General features: G+C 41.6%; 1 protein-coding gene across 2 annotated transcripts in view; it reads right to left on the bottom strand.

The window, feature by feature from the left end:
• Window positions 1-21,344, bottom strand: part of CATSPERB (catsper channel auxiliary subunit beta) — a 107,336-nt gene that overhangs the window by 26,065 nt on the left and 59,927 nt on the right. For both annotated transcript variants that reach the window (XM_078447902.2, XM_078447901.2), the window contains exons 16-19: window positions 17,205-17,359; window positions 14,648-14,802; window positions 3,124-3,314; window positions 819-1,157 (exon numbers count right to left, since the gene is read on the bottom strand). In XM_078447902.2, the coding sequence (XP_078304028.2) occupies window positions 819-1,157; window positions 3,124-3,314; window positions 14,648-14,802; window positions 17,205-17,359 (840 nt within the window). The remainder of the gene's footprint in view (window positions 1-818; window positions 1,158-3,123; window positions 3,315-14,647; window positions 14,803-17,204; window positions 17,360-21,344) is intronic.

Genomic DNA, 21,344 nt, shown 5'->3' on the forward strand with positions numbered 1-21,344 from the left:
CTCCCGAGCTCCCTCTTTGGTTTGTTGGTAAAGTTTTCCTAATCCCCTCTTCATGATTTAAGCTCTTAGCTTTACTTAATGGTCTTGGTTCCAACCTCCTACCACAAAGCATATTCTGCTAATGCTTGGGCATTAAAATCCATCCCTCTGTCTATATGGCCTATATCTGAGTCTCACATCCTTCAGGGAGCCACAAAGTAGCTAATTTATTTGGCTTTGAGTTCCCTCTTCATTTCTGGTGACAAGATTTTTTTCTCTTTTGCTCCCTTCCTTCCATCTTTCCTCCTCTCTTTCTAGCTCAGCTTCTTACTAAAATTTTTATTTTATTTTTCTAGTATGCCATTTCTCCATCATCTTTAGGAAGTTTAATATTACTTTTATAATAAATAAATGTCATGGAAAAATAGGGAAAAGTATAGAATTCTATTTTAAAAGCCTTTTGGGGGGCTTAAAATAAATACTTGAAATAATTACAACAACACCAAAGTAACTAAAAGATTTTCTTTTCAGAGGACAGCAAAAATCTAAACTAAAATCCTGTGTAAATTTGGGCTGGGAACTTAACTCACTTTCCTCATTTGTAAATGAGAATTAAAATCTAGCCTTTTAGAATTGTTGTAAGTAGTAAAAATACACAAAAATAATTTAGTACAGAGCCTCTCACACAGTAAGCATTCAGTCATTAGCAGCTCATACTGTGATTAGCAGAATGCCAGTTACTACATAAGCCAAAGATAAAGGAAATAATATCAAAGAGTATATATTCCAGAAAAACAACAACATTTCCTTTTGATGTTTCCCAATACAAATAAGCTTACCTTTTGTATTAGGTATGACCTTAACTTTTAAAGTATGAGACTTCCCCAGATCAATGTATTTCAGGACATTGAGGGATAGGGAATCATCATGTTGTTGAAACCAGTAATTACATGGTTTTGCATATATTTTCCACATTCGTCCATTCCTGTGCCCAAAGTTGTATAGGAACCAGGAGTCTTTGGGGACGGTCATATTGCTGAGTACTTTTGCAGGCATGGTAGCAATAGCCAAAGCATTCTTATCATCTAAAATGCTTATGATCATGAAACTGCTGTAACCAGGAATCACCACGGTCTTCTCCACATCCAGATCTTGAAATGAAGAAATGGTACCTGAGGCTAAAACAGGAATCATTTATTATAAAATAAAATAGCAAATGTTCTCCAAGCACACTGGTGGATGTAACTGATGAAAACACAATTTGAGTTTTTAAACTATGGTCTTAACCAGAGAACACGCTGGCCAGATTTTGAGGTCAGAATCCAAATTATTTTGTAGAAAGTATATCACAAATATGTCAAGCACAAACCTATACTTTAACTTTATTATGAAACTAGTTCTATAAAATCCTTATCAGAAAAAAAAAATACCCACATAGGGCTAAGTAGTGACAAAAAAGCTGATTACTATAGAAATGCCAAGAACCTTAATAATTTAGAATCTTCACAAGAGAAGGATAACATAGCCAGTGATTCCCCAGTACCTAAAGGTGTGCCTATTACATAGAAGGTGTTCAACAAATATTTGCTGAGTAGATGAGTAATTGTTCAGAAAAAGCATGAAGATTTAAAAGAAACTAGACTTTAGGGAAGGACCGTGAGGAACACCACCATATAAGGAATGGAAAGGGAGAAAGATTTCACCAAGCAGATAAAGAAGAAATCAGTGGAGAAAATCCATCAGAGAGGATGTGCAGGGAGCCAAAAGAAGGCTGGTTCAAGGAAGGGGAGTCATCACAATCAAATGTCTTTGATAGGTCATGAAACATACCACCACCACCAATATTCTCCTCATTCTGAAAAAATAAAGCAGTCAGAAGAGACCCTCATAGCTCTCTTTACCATGAACACATGCTCTAATTTCTCCCACTTAAAACAAACCAACAAAAATCCTTTCCCAGCTTTCTTTCAACTGCCACATAATCTCTCTCCTCCCCTTATAAAAAATTCCTCGGGACAGTTGCCTGCATTCACTGTCTTCAATTCCTCTCCTTCCCTAATGTTTAGAATCTAATCCAACCAGACTTTCATCTATACTACTCCACCCAACAAAAGCTTTTGTCAGTAACTTTCATACAGATCTGCTGGTCAGTTTTCCTTCCTCTTCTGACCTGACCTCCTTCTTGAAAGACCTTCCTCACCTGGCTTCTGAGAGACAGTTTCTCTTAGTTCTTCTTTGAGCAGACCATCCAGTCTCCTTTCCTGCCTTGTCGGAATGTTAGGGATTGCATCTTAGGCCTTTTCTTTCCGTATTTACACTCATCTTGCGGGCGACGTCATCTGGTCGCATAGCATCAACTATCATACATGTACTGATGGCTCAAATTTCTCTCTCCAGTCCAGATGCCTTTCCTGAACTCCACGTTTGTCTTCCTAAATGTGAACCTCATTTCCCCACTTGGATGAGTAATAGGCATCTTCAATTTAATATAATCTCTCACCTGATTACTTCAACTTCGAAACTGATTTCTCTTGTCCTTTCCTTCTTAACCTCTCTCCATCACCTACGCAGTATATTCTCAACACAGGAACCAAAGTGAACATGTTAAAATCTAAGTCCAGTCATGTTACTTTCTGCATGAAACCCTCCAATGGCTCCCCCATTGACTCACAATAAAATCCAAATCCTTACAGTAAACTATACTAACTTTGGCTGTGTATCTATCACGTATAATCCTTTGAAAAGAATTACCCTACATAACAGTGATTTAAAATTATTTTAGTATGTAGGGCAAAATCTACATGAACAATTTTTTTTTTTGGATTTCCGTTTTTTTGTTTGTTTGTTTGTTTGTTTGTTTTACTTCTCCTGAATACTGCTTATGATGAAATCAATAACATTACAGGCATAAAAGACAGGCACTAGTATCGGTGAAATATTAATGAAGTTATAGTTAGGGTTTGTTATATTAGAAACCAAAACTTCCTCCAGGAACCTAAGTATGTAGACTTCAGCAGATTGTCAACTGGACAAAATTTTGAAATATACTGTTTTATAAGTAAGCATGAACCATCCTCCTAAAAAGATCATTCTTCATCTTTTTTTTTTTAAGCTATCAGAGATGTGCTATATTATTACACTTACTTTGCGGTTGAAGAGTAAGTTTATAGGTGACATTGCCAGTTTGAGTAATGGAAAGGGAACTAGACAAACAAGAGCTCTCGTTCACTTCTTCTATTCCAAAAGGGTCTATCACTTCCACAATAATAGAGGACAAAAATCCTTCGGTAAGGTTATGTTGTAGTATCTCTCTTATATAAGCTGTTCCAGTTTTCCTAAAGACCAAAGCAACAAATATCAAACCCATCTGGATAAAACAGTGGTTTAAATGAGAAAGTTTGTGAAAATATGGTTTAGAAATATATCAAAAATGGCTAACAAATGAGTATTTGATTATCATTTATTCAACCTCACTAGCAATCAATGAAATCTCAACTACTGCAACTAGATACAGTTTTTCACCCATCAGAGATCAGCAAAGATTTTTATTATTTATTTAGTTAATGTTTATTTATTATTGAGAGACAGAGAGACACAGAGCATGAGCGGGGGAGGGGCAGAGACAGGAGAAGACATAGAATCCAAAGCAGGCTCCAGGCTCCGAGCTGTCAGCACAGAGCCCCGCGTGGGCCTCGAACTCACAAACCGGGAGATCATGACCTGAGCTAAAGTCGGAAGCTTAACTGTCTGAGCCACCCAGGGGCCCCAGCAAAGATTTTTAAATGACAGGGTTCAGGAGTGGCAAGAATTGAGTGGAGATAGGCACTCATCCACTACTGATGGTTTGTAAATTAGTACAAGCTTCCCAGAAAGCAGACTGACATTGTGCATGAAGGGCTCTATCATTATTTCCCCTCTATGATTCCATAAGTCTACTGACAGGGCTCTATCCTAAGGCAATAACTTGAAACGCATAAAAAGAAAAAAAGCTTTCCACACAAAGATGTTCATCATGGCATTATGATGAAAGTTAGAAATAAGAAATACCAACAATCAGAGAATTAAGTAAATGATAATACATGATCTAGTTAGAATAGCTGTAACTATTAAAATCATATTTAGAAAGTGTTTTTCCTTATATAAGGAAAGTGGTCATGTTCTAATGTCTAAATGAAAGAAGTAATGTGATCCGTGAGCGTGGAATGTTTTTCCGTTTCTTTGTGTCCTTGATTTCTTTCATAAGTGTTTTAAAGTTTTCAGAGTATAGATCTTTTACTTCTTTGGTCAGGTTTATTCCTTGGTATCTTACTGCTTTTGGTGCAATTATAAATGGGATTGATTCCATGATTTCTCTTTCCGCTGCTTCATTATTGGTGCATAGAAATGCAACAGATTTCTGTACGTTGATTTTTATATCCTACGACTTGGTTGAATTCATGTATCATTCTAGCAATTTTTTTGGTGTAGTCTTTCAGATCAGAAGAACAAATATTGTTAAAATGTCTATACAACCAAAGCAGTCTACACATTCAATGCAACCTCTATCAAAATAACACCAGCATTTTTTCAGAGATAGAACAATCCTAAAATTTGTATGGAACCACAAAAGACTCCAAATAGCCAAACTAATGTTGAAAAAGAAAAGCAAAGTGGGAGTCATCACAATTCCAAACGTCAAGCTGTATTACAAAGCTGTAATCATCAAGAGTATGGTACTGGCACAAAAACAGATACATAGATCAATTGAACAGAGTAGAGGACCGAGAAGTGGACCCACAACTGTATGGTCAACTCATCTTTGACAAAACAGGAAAGAATATCCAGTGGAAAAAAGACAGTCTCTTCAACAAATGGTGTTGGGAAAACAGGACAGCGACATGCAGAAGAATGAAACTATATCACTTTGGTACACCATATACAACATAAATTCAAAATGGTTGAAAGACCTAAATGTAAGACAGGAAACCATCAAAATCCTACAGAAGAACACAGGCAGCAACTTCTTTGACCTCAGCCACAGCAACTTCTTACTATACACATCTCCGGAGGCAAGGGAAACAAAAGCAAAAATGAACTACTGGGACTTCATGAAGATAAAAACCATGTGCACAGAGAAGGCAACAATCAACAAAACTAAAAGGCAGACTACGGTATGGGAGAAAGTATTTGCAAATGACATATTGGATAAAGGGCTAGTATCCAAAATCTATAAAGAACTTACCAAACTCAACACCCACCCCCCCACCCCCCCGCCAAATCCAGTTAAGAAATGGGCAGAAGACATGAATAGACACTTTTCCAAAGAAGACATCCAGGTGGCTAACACACACATGAAAAAAATGCTCAACATCACTCATTACCAGGGAAATACAAATCAAAACCACAATGAGATACCACCTCACATCAGGCGGAGTGGTTAAAATGAACAACTCAGGAAACAACAGATGTTGGCAAGGATGTGGAGAAAGGGGAACACTCTTGCACTGTTGATGGGAATGCAAACTGGTACAGCCACTCTGGAAAACAGTTGAGGTTCCTCAGAAAGTTAGAGATAGAACTACTCTATGACCCAGCAATTACACTACTAGGTATTTATCTAAAGGACACAAAAATACAGATGCAAAGGGATACAGGCACCCCAGTGTTTATAGCAGCATTATCAACAATAGCCAAATGATGGAAAGAGCCCAAATGTCCAAAAGCTGATGAATGGATAAAGAAGATATGATACAGATATAGATGTAGATACAGACACATAGATATAGATATATGGATACATATACAGTGAACTGTTAGTCATCAAAAAGAATAAAATCTTGCCATTTGCAACAGCATGGATGGAGCTAGAGTGTATTATGCTAAATGAAACAAGTCCATCAGAGTGATTTCACTCGTACGTGGAACTTAAGAAACAAAACAGGTGAACATATGGGAAGGGAAGGAAAAATAAAATAAGATAAAAACAGAGAGGGCGGCAAACCATAAGACACTCTTAACAGTAGAGACCCAACTGACGGTTGATGGAGGGAGGTGGGTGGGGAGATGGGCTAGATGGGTGATGGGCATTAAGGAGCACTTGTTGTGATGAGCACTGGGTATTGTCTGTAAGCGATGAATCACTAAATTCTATTCCTGAAAACAGTACTACACTGGATGTTAACTAACTTGAATTTAAATAAAATCTTGGAAGAAAAGAAACAAAGAATAAATGAAAGAAGCAAGGTGAAAAATGGTAAGCAAAAAATTAAAAATGCATATTTAAAAGGATTAATTGCTAACTCATCAAAATGTTTACAGTTGTGATCCTAATTTGCTTCTTCATGTTTATCTGACTCCTAAGAAATTTGCAAGGAGCAAGTCCTTTACAGTCAAGGAAAAAAATCCATTTAAAAAATGTTAACTTGAAACATCCACATGCAAAAGAAAAAAAAATCTAGACACAGACTTTACACTCTTCACAAAAATTAACTTGAAATGGATCACAGACTTAAATATAAAATGCAAAACCATAGAACTCATACAAGATTAACATAGGAGAAAAATCTACATGACCTTGGGTATGGGGATGACTTTTTAGATATAACACTGAAGTTATGATCCATGAAAGAAAACATTGATAAGCCATACTTTATTAAAATTAAAAACATCTGTTCTGTGAAAGACACTGTCAAGAGAATTAGAAGACAAACCACAGACCGGGGGAAAATATTGCAGAAGACACACCTGATAAAGGACTGTTACCCAAAATGAACTGTAGAGAAGGAAAAAAGCCTTTTTTTCTTTTTTTTTTTTTCCTCTACCACCCTAAATTCTGAACCTGAGGGCCTGGAAATTAAACTGACAAAAGACAGATTACAAGAAGAAAACAAATAGAGTTTATTTTTCTAATGTTTATTTATTTATTTATCTATCTATCTATTTATTTATTTAGAGAGGGATAGAAAGCAAGGGGGGGAGGGGCAGAGAGAGAGAGAAAGAGAGAGAGAGAGAGAGAGAGAGAGAGAGAGAGAGAGAGAGAGAGAATCCCAAGCAGGCTCTGCACTGTGAGCACGGACCCCGCCGAGGGGCTTCACAAACTGTGAGAACATGACCTGAGCTGAAACCAAGAGTTGGATGCTTAACTAACTGAGTTACCTGGGCGTCCAACAAATAGAGTTTATTAACCTGTGTGTCATGTTTATACACTAGAGAAACTTCAGTGATGAGGAACTCAAAGGGGTGGTTAGAACCTGAGGCTTACAAAGCATTTTAACAAAGAACAGTAAATTCTCTGAAAAGTGACAAGGCAAAGGAAAAGGGGTTTAGGCTTTCAGGAGTGCCAAACTGGAAAAGTAAATATGCCTCTGAGGGAAACTAAGGAAAGAGAAGTCTTGTTTAGTAAGATTGGTTATGTAGATTCCACTCTGGCCTCTGGGCTTAAAAGAGTCTCTGGAGATTAGGAATCATCTTGCCTTTCCTGGTGGGGAGGGAGAGGGCAGAGATTTTTTTTTCTTTGTGTGTTTGTGCGCACACGCACGAGCTTAATTGCTTCACTGTTTTTCTTTGTTCTTTTTTCTTTTTGTAAGATGAGAATTCAGGAAAATGATAAAAATCTATGCTCTTCGTTAGAAGACCAGAGGAGAAATAAAAGCTCTTTCATTTATCAGTTGTGTGATGCCTTGAAATGCCTATCCCTACGAGTCACAGTGTCCTTACGTGCATTTCATTAAAGGGGCAACTTGGGTTTAAAGTCAGAGATTTTTTTTTTTCTTGTATCTGCTTCTTCTCAATTGTCGTCAGCTGAAAACAATCCTCACGCCAAACTGGAATATTTTGGGGTGGCATATTCTGATCCCCTACAATATAAAGAACTCTTAAAACTCAGTAATAAAAAAAATCAACCCAATTTAAAAATGGGCAAATGAACTGAACAGACACCTCACCAAAGAAGATATACAGATGGCAGATAAGCATATGAAAAGACGCTCCACATCATACATCATCAGGAAATCCAAATTAAAACAATGTTGAGATACCACCACACCTATTAGAATGGCCAATATACAAAACAGTGACAACACTGAATGCCTGCAACAACACGGAGCAACAGGAACTCTCATTCATTGCTGGGGGCAATGCCGAATGGTACTGACACTTTGGAAGACAGTTTGGCAGCTACTTATAAAACTAAGCATATTCTTACCACGTGATCCAGCAATCACATTTCTTGGTATTGATCCAAGTGAGTTGAAAACTTAAGCTCACACAAAAATCTAAACAAGGATGTTTATAAGAGCTATTGTTCATAATTGCCAAAAACTTAGAAGCAACCAAGATGTCCTTCAGCAGGTGAGTGGATAAATAAACTGTGGTGCATCCAGACAATGGGATATTATTCACCACTAGGAAGAAATGAGCTCTCAAGGCATGGAGAGACACAAAGGAAAGTTAAATGCCTTTTACTAGGTGAAAGAAACCAACCAGAAAAGGCTGTATATTTTATGATTCCAACATACTGTAATGACTCCAACTGTATGACGTTCTGGGAAAGACGAGACTATGAAGACAGAGAAGAGACCAGTGATTGCTAGGGGTTATCTGGGAGCGAGGGATGAATAGGCAGAGCACAGGGGATTTTTAAGGCAGTGAAACTCCTCTGTATGGTACTATAAGGTGGGTCCATGTCATACATTTGTCAAAACCCACAGAATATAGAACACTGAGAGTGAACCATAATATAAACTATGGACTTTGGGTGCTGATGGTACGTCAATGTAGGTAATAAGTGTACCACCATAGTGCAAGACATTGACAGTGGGGAAGATTGTGTATGTGGGTACGGAGGGTGGATGTATGAGAACTCTGCACTTCCTGTTCAGTTTTGCTATGGACCCAAAACTTCTCTAAAGAGTAAAGTTTCTTAGGGGCTCCCATGTGGCTCAGTCGGTTGAGCTTCTGACTTCGGCTCAGGTCATGATCTCACGGTCTATGAGTTCGAGCCCTGCGTTAGATTCTGTGCTGACAGCTCAGAGCCTGGATCCTGCTTCGGATTCTGTGTCTCCCTCTCTCTCTGCCCCATCCCCGCTCATGCTCTGTCTCTCTCTGTCTTGAAAATAAATAAAACATTAAAAAAATTTAAAAAAAGAGTGAAGTTTCTTAATGAGAAAAAATGACCCTCGTTGCCTCTGAAGTCAATGACCAATGGCCAGGCAGACACTTTGACTTAAAGCTGTTTCTCCCCTTCTCCACTCGAGTCTCTTTTACTCAAGTGTCTAGGGTTTGCTGTTGGGGGTAATTAAGCTCTACTGTTCTGGGAGAGGTAAGAAATCAGTGGGTTTTTTTTTTTTTTTTTTTTTTTTTTTTGAGAGAGAGCGAGAGAAAGGGAGGGAAGGAGTATGTGAGCAGGGGAGGGGGCAGAGTTAGAAAGAGAATCTTAAGCAGGCTCCATACTCAGAGCAGAACCCAGTGTGGGGCTCGATCCCACAAACCTGTGAGATCATGACCTGAGCTGAAATCAAGAGTCAGACACACAATCAACTGAGTCACCCAGGCACCCCTAGTTATAAGACTTCTGATTTTGCTTTAGAGGAAGAAAGATCAATCCAACAAGAAAACAAAGGAAATAAAGCACAAAGTCATCACTCTCCATAAGTCCATTAGAGAACTAAGGTCACCAACTAACATGACCAACTAACATTAAATCCAGGGGAATAAGCCATTCCAAGGAGAGTCTGAACACAGGAAGAGACTTACCAATAGAAGAGCCTGGGAGGGAGAGACCCAGTGTTGGCCACAACACAAGCAAGTAAGAATTGGCTAAAATTGTTAAAAAAAAAAAAAAAAAAATGGAAGCCCGAGTATATGCTTGCATTATGAGTTTGGAGAAGCTAGGGTACCTTTCAAAGGGGTGTCCCCTTTGAACTCACAAGTTACTTCCTTCCCATGGGCTTTCCCAGAGGCTCATGAGAAAGACAGGGGCAGGGCAATAGACCAGAGAGACCCCCTGGTGGTGGTCCAGGCAGCATGGAGGATGGGAGGAAACAGGCATCAAGCATCACCCACTTTCTTAAACTTTCTTTCATAGGAAGCAAAAATTTCAAGCCATGGGAAGCAAGATATTAACCACTTTTGCACACTGGCCTCCAAAGAAGTGATCAGTGCTGGGAGGGGTGGTTGGAGGGTGCTGGCACTGAAGCCCTGCTTCCCTCCCACCTCCCCTCCCTCTGTCCCCCTATGTAGCAAAAGCTTGAAGCTACTGGGAGACAGGAAGCAAAAGCCATGGGGCACAGGCAAAGACACATCAGGATGAGAGAAGTATAAAATAATAGCACTCGACCCATTATAGAGGGTCAGGAAGCTGTCTTGTGTCTATAGTTCTAGTAGAATTATCTAGGGGTGCCTGGGTGGTACAGGTGGTCAAGCATCCAACTCTTGATTTCAGCTCAGGCCGCTGTCTTAGCACCTTTTAGTGAAAAGACTAGACTGTTCTTTTTGCATTCTTATCCAGTGTCACATTGGTTGTCCATAAAATGAATGTCTCTTGGGGCGCCTGGATGGCTCAGTTGGTTAAGCATCTGACTTTGGGTCAGTCTTGTGGTCTGTGAGTTCAAGCCCCACATCGGGCTCTGCACTGACAGCACAGAGCCTGCTTGGGATTCTGTGTCTCCCTCTCTCTCTGCCCCTCCCCTGCTTGCACATGCTCTTTCTCAAAAATAAATAAACATTAAAAAAATTTTTTTAAAGCATTATCTCACTGTGAGGAGAAGAGCTGGAAATTTCCACCCAAGATTGAATCTCAGATACCAGGCAGAATTTGGCTGCAAGAGGTAATTTCTATAACAGATTATTGTTTTTTGGTGTTTTTTTTCCCCCTCCCTTAATGGAACCTGACAAGCTGAACGTAACATTTAAATGCAAGGACGGGGCACATGGGTGGCTCAGTTGCTTAGGCGTCCGACTTTGGCTCAGGTCATGATCTCGCGGTTCGTGGGTTCAAGCCCCGTGTTGGGCTCTGTGCTGACAGCTCAGAGCCTAATGCCTGCTTTGAATTCTGTGTCTCCCTTTCTCTCTCTGTCCCTTCCCTACTCACTCTCTGTCTCTCAAAAATAAATAAACATTAGAAAAAAAATTTTAAAGCAAGAACAAAGGCCAAGAAAAACCAGGAGGGGTTGTTACACAGAGTTTTAGTCACTGTGACAAAGGGAACATGAATACTCCAGTGAAGCAGAAGAGAGACAGAAACAGACTCCCTCACACATGGACTCATCACATGTTGCAGGGTGGGGGGAGCCCACATCAGCGGGGGGAAAGAGTGACTTCTACAGATGGCTGGTTATACATATAAAAAAAGAAAGAAATCAGTTCCTACTTCACATGACACACATTGGTGCTAGATAGACCAAACACTTAAAAATGAAAAGCCAAACTAAGACTATTACACGAAAACACAGGAGAGTTGCCAAATAGATCGTGGTGTATTAATGTGAGTGAATTACAGATGCATCAATACCGAGGAATTTAAAAAGCCTATCGCTGTATGGAAAAGGCAAGTCACAGAAGAATAATACATTTAGCAAAACTAAATAGTATGTTTTGATGCATGGGTACATGTTAAAGCCATAAAGAAAAAAATTATGTCAATGTTCACGCAGAAATCAAGATGCTGCTGATCTCTGGGGGACCAGGCCTAGTGTTGGGGTGGGGAAGAAAGGAGACCTTCCCAGGGGGATTGCCCAAGGGGTCGAGGGAACCAGCAGGGTGGACAGGTGGAGTAGTGGCCTTGTCCCTTCCAAAGGACTCTGGAGGTCTCCATCAGGAGGGCCTCTTCCCCCTTTATTTCACCTGCTTTCTCTCCCCCGAACTCTGGAAGGGCTAGACACCATAAGCTTCAAGGGAAGAAGATACTAGAAGCTGAAAAATAGTAAGAATGAGCAATACCCCACCTCCCCCAGCTCCCCAGTCCAGGTCAGGCCCAAACAGGGGCTGGGAAACAAATTTAAAATGGGTAAGAATTTGACCTCTCCTAAAACACTGGACAAGAAGAGAGTCATGTGATTCTTAGACTGACTTAGACATTTTTAGACCAAGGAAATATTCACCTGCCCTCGAAGAGAAAAGTTATGGGACTTGCCTGATATTCATCTAGAGATAGAATGGAGGGAAGTCCATGGAGGGGCTTGAAGGACAGTAGGAGGAAAATTAAAGGTGGCCTCTCCAGCTTATTCAGTGAGCAAATTTCACATCTATCTATCCAGTTACTCACATAATTAGAAGCCTTCAATGCCTCTCCTTCACCTGGAATGACATCTAACTCCCCAACCCCATCCCCGAGGGACTCAGAAGGCCCCACCCAACCTGGCTCCACGGTCTTGAATGACTTTTCTCCTCCTTTCACAACACTGAAGTCACTCTGGTTTTCCTTTGGTTTCTCAAACACACACCATGTTCCCATTGGCCTGGGGGCCTTCTACGTGTTGTCCTCTCAGTCTGGAAGCTTCCCCCCACCCCTCTCTTCATCCGCATTCTTCTGTTCCCATCATAAGCATCACCGCCCCCGAGCAACCTTCCAACATCCTCCAATAAGGGCTCAACCCTCAGGAAAACACTCTCTTGATGGCCCATGCTCTTCTGCTGTCAATGGCGTGAGTTCAAGATGTGCGTGGGTTCGAATGTCATCTTCGCTGCTCTATGGTATCCAGAGTGCCTTGCACATAGTAGGTTTTAAGCAATTGTTTGTGGGAAAATGAATGAAGGGCTCACTCTGCTCCAGCCCCTGAATACCTAGAATCTGCCTTGGCCGATTGCTAACTTTGGAACCTTGGGTCCCAAATCCTTGACCAGTCCAGCTGAAGTTTGGCTTTCTTCTAGTTCTCTGACCCTGGCTCTTTTCTCCCATTTCCTGCCTTGGAGATGCCCATTCCCTCGTTTCCGCACCAGTAGAGCAAAGTTAGAATCTGACCCCAGAATGTGCTGTTCTGATTTTTAAACACAGGCACCCTCACTTTTCCAGAGTTCACCTTGTGCCGCTCCACCTTTAGGAAAGACCAACATTAGCCCTTGTTTTCCCTAACTGAAAGAAATCCCAAGAGGATGCCCACTTCCACGAGAAGAGACAAAAAGTGAAAACAGAATCCAGCTTTGGTTTTGCAGTGAGCTGAGCCCTCATAGGGGCAGCGCACATCCCCAGCAGCAAGAAGGTCCCGCCGAACTCCTCCCCCTCGAGCTGCACGCAGCATTCTCTGCACCAAGATGCCAGAGGGTTGACCTGTGCGAGCAGCTGTGGTTTATCTCCATTCATTTTGTGCATCCGTTAGCAAGATATGTCGTAAGGCATCAGAAAAAGCCTAATGGAGGTTATTTTTGGGGTCTGGGAATGCTCAGAAATTTTTCCATAAAAATTAAGAGTAATTGCGTCTTTACGCCAGTTTGGCTTCCAAAAAGTTTCACAGGAACACTCTACTTTTGGAGAGTGAGGGGAAACTTGTATTTGGATCCTTAAGAGGATCATATGCTTTTTAAAATTATTAGGATATAAAACACTAATATTAACATTGAGATTATATTAATCATATGTTAGTCTTTTAAAAAGTGATTCTGTATGTTTTCTACAAGGACGTGCCTATGTAAACTGAGTGGTGGGCACCTGGGTGGCTCAGCTGGTTAAGCGTCCGACTTCGGCTCAGGTCATGATCTCGCAGTCCATGAGTTTGAGCCCCGCGTCTGGCTCTGTGCTGACAGCTCAGAGCCTGGAGCCTGCTTCGGGTTCTGTGTCTCCCTCTCCTCTCTGCCCCTCCCCTGCTCATGCTCTTGCACTCTCTCTCTCTCTAAACACACACACATGCACACACACACACACACACACACACACATTAAAAAAAAAAAAAAGACTAAGTGGCTTGGAAATGTCACACACACAAAATCCCAGGTACTTTTCTTAGACACAGAAAGTTCTACCATCCTTGTGTGGGATAGGGGGACTGCTACCAGCATTTGTTCCATCCTATCCAATTTCAGTCTTTACCTCCATCTCTGCGTGAGCTGCCCCACGGCACATGAAGTTGTTGGCTACGCGACAAGGTGCAAACCGATATCCCGATACAAATATAGTAAACAGATTTCAATCTGGTGGAGACACCTGTTTGGAGTAGGGTGAGTTTCTTCTGGTCATCTGAAATTGTTCCTTTTCTGGTTGTTAGATTTTCGGGGTTGTAAAATTCATAGTGGTCTTCAAAGACGGTTTTTAGCCCTAAAGGTAGTTTTAAAGGTCCTGGGCTCTTGCTGTTATCTTAGAAGTAAGCGTGGCTGAGAATACCACATACCCTGCTGTGCGGTATTTTGTGCAAGATGACCTTCGCTTTGCTAGATGTGTCTGTCCTTAGTACATGTGAGAAATGCCCTGTAAGTGAGCAGTATAGACAAGCAGTATCCAGTGTAGCCCAGGACATCTTTGATTACTCAAAGACGAAATCTTTGATACTGAAGGTGCTGACGTGATCAATCGTGTTTCTGAACTTGGGGCATCAGTCAAGGCACCTTGGAATCTACCAACGTATGTGGGCTTCTGAGGTATCGGAAAAAGATATACTCTATCTGGTACAGCTGAGAACACGACTCAAAAACGTCGGCTCGGAATTTAGCGTTTAGAAACCAGTGTGAAATCTAAATACATGTGAGGCAAATCAGTCCCTACCTGGAGTGTATCACTTTTCCCAAGTGGATGTTGCTGAATTTCTTGGTGTATCTACTTTCCTGAGGTTCGTTTGTGGGGACGTACGCAAAAAAAACCACTTCTTTTAAAGTGATAAACTGTGGCGCGAGTGCAGTTTCGAAGCCCATGTCAGGAGGCTGGAGTAGGAAAAAAAGAAAACAGTGCATCTAAACTACTTTATACTTCAATTAGGGCAAAATGCAAATATGAGATTTGTTTCCAGTTCAGGTCAAAACAGGACTGTTTTTGTTCATCAGTAGGAGTAATATTTCAACATGTTCTGTTTGAATATCCACGCGTATGTGAGGGATAATATCTTCTCCTGGTGCGGAGGCAAATTCTGGGGAGTAAGATTCAGTTTGGGATTCCTGTGACCTTGGCAGGAGCTGGAGTGGAAGAATGCACCGAGGCATGTCTTCCATTGTGTGCGAGGGGTCTGGAGGGGCAGATTTTGGAGCTCGGTTCTTACTGGAGTTGTTTTTTGTTTTTGTTTTTTTACAGGAAGGGGCTGTGGCATACAGCTCCTCACTTGAAAGCCGCTGTTCCCACCGCTGCATGCCAGTGACCCCACGGCTGCCAGTGACCCCACAACCCCCCCGCTCCTGTGCTATAGCCTTTCTCATTTCTTCTGTTTCACAAGCCTTTCCCTATAGTCCACGCCAGCACCACTGCCCCAATTTCTGACCCGTAGTGTCTTTCCAACACACTCTACTCTGATCCTGATCCTGTTCAGCTTGGGGAACTTTGAGGACCATCCCGAAGGGGGTGTTGTGGTTTGACCTCGTTGTTATGACATGGGGAGTGGGGGTGGTAGGTAGTGCAGACTGGTTGGGGGTGTGGCCATTCAACAGTGCCTCCAAGACCCATTTTCTGTCATGTCTTGTCCCCCTAGTGTCTTAAACTTGGGAACCCACTGAAGAGGGGAGAGAGTGGGAAACAGATGCCAGGAGAATAGACATGAGACAGAATCAGTGTCTTAAGGGCTCTCGAAAGGCTGAGAGTGCTTTAGAATTCCAAACACCACAGGGTGCCTGGGTGGCTCAGTCAGTTAAGCATCTGACTGTGGCTCAGGTCATCTTGAAGTTTGTGAGTTCAAGCCCTACATCAGGTTCTGTCCTGATGGCTAGGAGCCTGGAGCCTGCTTCACATTCTGTGTCTCCCTCTCTCTCTGTCTTCCCCTCCCCAACTCTCCCTCTCAAAAAAACAAATAAAGATTAAAAACAATTTTAGAATTCCTAATGCCATTCTAGCCTGGGAGTGACAAGACCACCTTATGAAAAGTGTGTACAAGTTCAATGAAAGGCAACACGCTGGGCCTGGGACCTGCTGTCTGGGTAAAAGTCAGTGGTGTGTGTGATTTGGGGTAGATTATTCAGCCTTGCTTTGCCTCATTTTGCTCATCAGTAAAATGAGGATAAGTAGCTGTTACAAAGATTTAAGAGAGCAGAGCAGTGCTCGGGACATAGAGCCACGAAAAAGCCAGTGGTGATTTTTACCCCGGGAGGATGCACGCACAGCTTGTCTGGGGGAGAGAGGTGAGTTAAAAAAAAAAAAAAAAAAAACACCCCTATTTATTGGCTTTTGATTTTAAGAATGTAAACTTTCACATAAGAGAACTAAGACATTTCCTACAAATTGTGAAGTTAGTGAAAAACTGTGGAATCTGCTTTTTTGGCAAGTTCCACCCTCCCCTCATGTCATTTGATTTGTGTCTATGCAGAGCCCACACGGCAGACTGGCAACTGCACAGAAAGTCATATGGCGGCATTTTACAGTCACAGGGAAGTTCCCGCCACCCTCTCTAGGAATATCTCGGACAGGGAAAGCAAAGACAACAACCTTTCGGCCCCAGTCTTGGCCTGGTAGTTTGCAGTGATCTGTTAAAACCAGAGTCAGCCTTTATTCCATTTCCTTTAGGCCGAAGGGAAGGTTTTGTTAAGCCCCAGTGAACACAAAAACCTTGTTCTTTGCTGATACACTCAGGAAAGTTCATTTCATGACCGTGTGCCCAGTGATGAGTTCTTAGGCACATGCACCATCACAAGTGGCACATTATACATTAAAATTATTAGAACAACTCTTTGCACTGTCACCTGTGAGGAAGTCCTATATTAGTATCAGAAAAGGAAAAAAAAATGAAGGGGCAGGGTTAATATGAAAGAGGAAAGGTAAACCACTGGGAAAAATGGAACTCATATTTCTTGCTCATATTTCTTGGGAGGTAGAAAACCAAACCTATCGTGACCCTGGGTTGGAAGTAATAGGTCTAAGTAATAAGCTTAGAATATCTGGTCATGTTGCTCTGAAGATAGTCTGGGTGGAGTTAAATCTATAGAACCCTGAAAGGGACTGGGAAGAAGGTTTTGGAGATGTTCTCTGCTATCTGGAGGCTTTTCCTATAGTCAAACAGAGCAAAGTGCATTAATCCGAGTTTGTCCCAAGGAAAATACCTTCCTGTTTTCCCACAATTCCGTGTGTGGAATGTGGTATATGTATTCTTAAAGCAAGGTGAACAGTTTCAATGCATTATATCACTAACCTGTCCAAAAATACCTTTAGAATTTCCAAAGGCTGCAAATGACCCACCAGCTTCAAAATGGTCTGGCGTCAGTTTATGTATGAAACCCATGTGGTCATAGTATAATGTGAAGATATTGTCATCAATAGATCCGATTTTACTATATCTTCTTAATCCTACGAGGAAAGAAACAGAAGTCTCTTGATGTCGATATAATACAACTAGAGACGTTTTAATACCATACCTTGTAAAAAACAAAAAACCCCCAAAAAACTAAAAAACCCTTCACTTAAACTAAGGGGTGGAAGTAAGGCTTTGAGACTCCACAATTAGCAAAATACATGTTGGTCTTGGTTAAGTCCCTCAAAAGTCCTTTCGGGGCTCCATTTCATTACGGAACCTGTTCCCTGAAGTAGGTGAAGGCCAGAGTGAGGGTCACAGGAGAGATCTGGAGGAAGAGAAGTGAGCTCCCCCTAGTGGTGGTTCCTCTTCCTGATGCCAGGAGAATTATCTGCAGAGACCGGGGAGTCATTAGCTATCCTACGATGAATAGGTTGAACCAAATTTGGTGTCCTGTGTTTCTCTCGTGCCTTTAGAGAAACATGATGGGCAGTCCTGGCAGTAATCTGGTAGTAGCAAAGCATTCACCTGACCGAACAGACACTGGTCCAGAGAGAGAGAGAGAGAGAGAGAGCTGCCTCCCACAATCCCTGAATGTTGGAATGCCCCAGGGCTCAATTTTTAGATCTCTTCTCTATCTCTGGAGATCTCATCCAGTTTTAGGAGTTTAAATCCTTTTTTTTTTTTTTTTTTTTTTTTTAAGTAGGCTTCACACCCAGCACGTAGCCCAACATGGGGCGTAGAACTTGAGATCAAGACCTGAGCTGAGATCAAGAGTGGGACACTTAATTGACCGAGCCACCCAGGTGCCACTAAATCCATCTTTATGCAGATGATTCCCAAATGTAAACCTCTCATCCCATTCTCTTCCCTGAACTCCAGATTTGTATATCTGGCCACCTACTGACAGTTCCAGATCCATGGCGGTCAGGCATCTCAAACCAAACTCATCCCAGACTGGACTCCCAACCCCCAGGCAAACTCCTCCACCCTCAGCCTTCCTCCTCTCCATAATACCAACTGCAGTTTTCCTTTTGCTCAATCCAAAACTGTGGTGTCATTCTTTCTTTTTTTGTTTCACATGTATTTATTATTGAGAGACACAGAGAGACAGAGTGCGAGCAGGGGAGGGGCAGAGAGAGAGGGAGACACAGAACCTGAAGCAGGCTCCAGGCTCTGGGCTGTCAGCACAGAGCCTGATGCGGGGCTTGAACTCACGAACTGCAAGATCAAGACCTGAGCCGAAGTCGGACGCTTAATCAACTGAGCCACCCAGGCACCTCCCGTGGTGTCATTCTTAATTCTCCTCTTCCTCTCACAGCCTGTATCGAGGCCATCAGCAAATCCTACTGACTCTAGCTTCAAGATGCATATAGAAGCCAACCTTTACTCGCCAATTCCACCTCTGTCGCCCCGCACAAGTGGATATGGGCAGAGGTTTACTGTGAGGAATTAGCTCATGCAATTATGGAGGCTGAGAACGGCTGTGATCGGCTGTAAGCTACAGAAGCAAGGGCCTGAGAACCAGGGGATCAGATGGCATAACTCCCAGTCAGAAGACAAAGACATGAGGACTGAAAACCAGAAAGGCCCCTAGTTTAAGTCCCAGGCCAAGGACAGGAGACGGCTTACGTCCCAGTTCACAGGCAGGCAGGAAGCAAAGGAGGGGATTCCATTTTCCTTCACCCTTTGGTTCCACTCAGGCCTCCAATGGATTGGATGAGGCCCACCCACCCACACTGGGTAGGACAGTCTGCTTTATAGAGCCTGCTGGTTCAAATGCTAATCTCCTCCAGAAACACCCTCACAGTCGTATTCAGACATAGTTTAATCTGGGCACTCCTTGGCGTGCCTGGGTGGCTTAGTTGGTTAAGTGTCCGACTTCAGCTCAGGTCATGATCTCACAGTTGGGGAGTTCAAGTCCTGCTTCAGGCTCTGTGCTGACAGCTCAGAGCCTGGAGCCTGCTTTGGATGCTGTGTCTCCTCTCTGTCTCTGTCTCTGTCTCTGTCTCTCTCTCTCAAAAATAAAGAATTTAAAAAATAATTTTAAAAAATATGGGCACCCCTTAGCCCAACCAAGTTGACACAAAATTAAATATTACAGTTGCTAAGGTTCACTAGGCCATATTTCATCTATAAACATAAGATACACTTTCTTCACATTTTAACATTTTGATTGAGATCACTTTCGTAATTGTCATGTCTTACAATCATTTCCCACCAGGTGGCACTCAAAGTACAGTGGTCATTTGGCCACACAGGCATGTACTTTGTGCCAGCTTTTTATATTGCCCATCACTTCAAGTTTCCTGAAACACTGGTATAATATTGTTGAATTTTACCGATGCTTAAGATGCCTTCAATAATATTACATTATAATTTGGCACTGAAACAAAATTGTTATGGGCGCAGTAAGAGAAGAAAACAAAGCAGGGTATATATTTATCAGTAAGTGACACTGGAAGAATCACCACAATGTCACATTTTCTTGTACGACACCAAGCGTTTTATAGAACCTAAGAAAGAAAGAATCCGGGGCACCTGGGTGGCTCAGTCGGTTAAGCCTCCGACTTTGGCTCAGGTCATGACCTCGTGGGCCATGCGTTTGAGCCCCGCATCCGGTGCTGGAGCGTGGAATCTGCTTCGGATTCTGTGTCTCCCTCTCTGCCCCTCCCCCACTTGGACTCTGTCTCTGTCTCTCTCAAAAATAAGTAAACACTAAAGAAATTCTTTAAAAAAAAAAAAAAAGGAAGGAAGAATCCCACAGGAGATGACATTACATTATCTTTTGCTAGTGAAATACCACTCAAAACGATTACCCTATCACATACCAAGTAAGGCAATAATGTCACAGTAATCCAAGCATCACTCAGGAACACTGTTAAAACAGGGTGTTAAGGTTTAATTGGAAGTTTTTCTTTGTGGTAACAGAACAAAGTCATCTTATGATCAATGAACCCCAGCTTTGACTCAACATAGGTTTTACAACATTCTTCTGTTGGCTTTGCATGTGAATTACTGGTGAAGTTAGTTGGCTCCAAATTCTTAGGTAATATTATTTTTCTCTGAAAGTTCTGTAGAAGAATATGTGCCTTTCATCGTGGCAGCAGAAAAAAATCCAAGGCTGACTTGATTTTTCTGTGCCTTTAAAGTTGATTTACATTTTCTATTTCAAATAATTCAGAAGTGTTTTGCTTTTAGTTAAAAAAATCTTATTGTCACTTTTGGTTTCCTGTATTGTTTTCTATTTTCAGTATTTATTCATTCACCCATCTGTCCACTCGTATCGGAGGGGACGTGCCAGGAACTGTAGATAATAGAGAAACAGAGACCCCGCCTCCGTTCTTCACTGGAAATTCCTACAACTTTGTTTCTCAAGCATTTGTATTTATCATTTTAGATTCTTTCCACTTATTTTTTTTTATTCCATGTAGACATGTTTCTTTCTTTATTTATTTTATTTATTTATTTATTTATTTTATTTTTAAAAATTTACATCCAAATGAGTTAGCATCTAGTGCAACAATGATTTCAGGAGTAGATTCCTTAGTGCCCCTTACCCATTTAGCCCATCCCTCCTCCCACAATCCCTCCAGTAACCCTCAGTTTGTTCTCCATATTTTTGAGTCTTTTCTGTTTTGTTCCCCTCCCTGTTTTTATAGTATTTTTGTTTCCTTTCCCTTAAGTTCATCTGTTTTGTCTCTTAAAGTCATCTTGTGAGTGAGGTCATATGATTTTTGTCTTTCTCTGACTAATTTCATTTATCATAATACCCACCAGCTCCATCCACGTAGTTGCAAATGGCAAGACTTCCTTCTTTTTGATTGCCGAGTAATACTCTGCTGTATATATATACCACATCTTTTTTATCCATTCATCCATCGATGGACATTTGGGCTCTTTCCATGCTTTGGCTATTGTTGATAGTGCTGCTATAAACATGGGGTGCCTGTGTCCCTTCGAAACAGCACACCTGTATCCCTTGGATAAATGCCTAGTAGTGCAATTGCTGGGTCGTAGGGTAGTTCTATTTTTAGTTTT

The sequence above is a fragment of the Panthera onca genome, chromosome B3, assembly GCF_046562875.1.
Source record: "Panthera onca isolate mPanOnc1 chromosome B3, mPanOnc1 haplotype 2, whole genome shotgun sequence".
Taxonomy (NCBI): Eukaryota; Metazoa; Chordata; class Mammalia; order Carnivora; family Felidae; genus Panthera; species Panthera onca.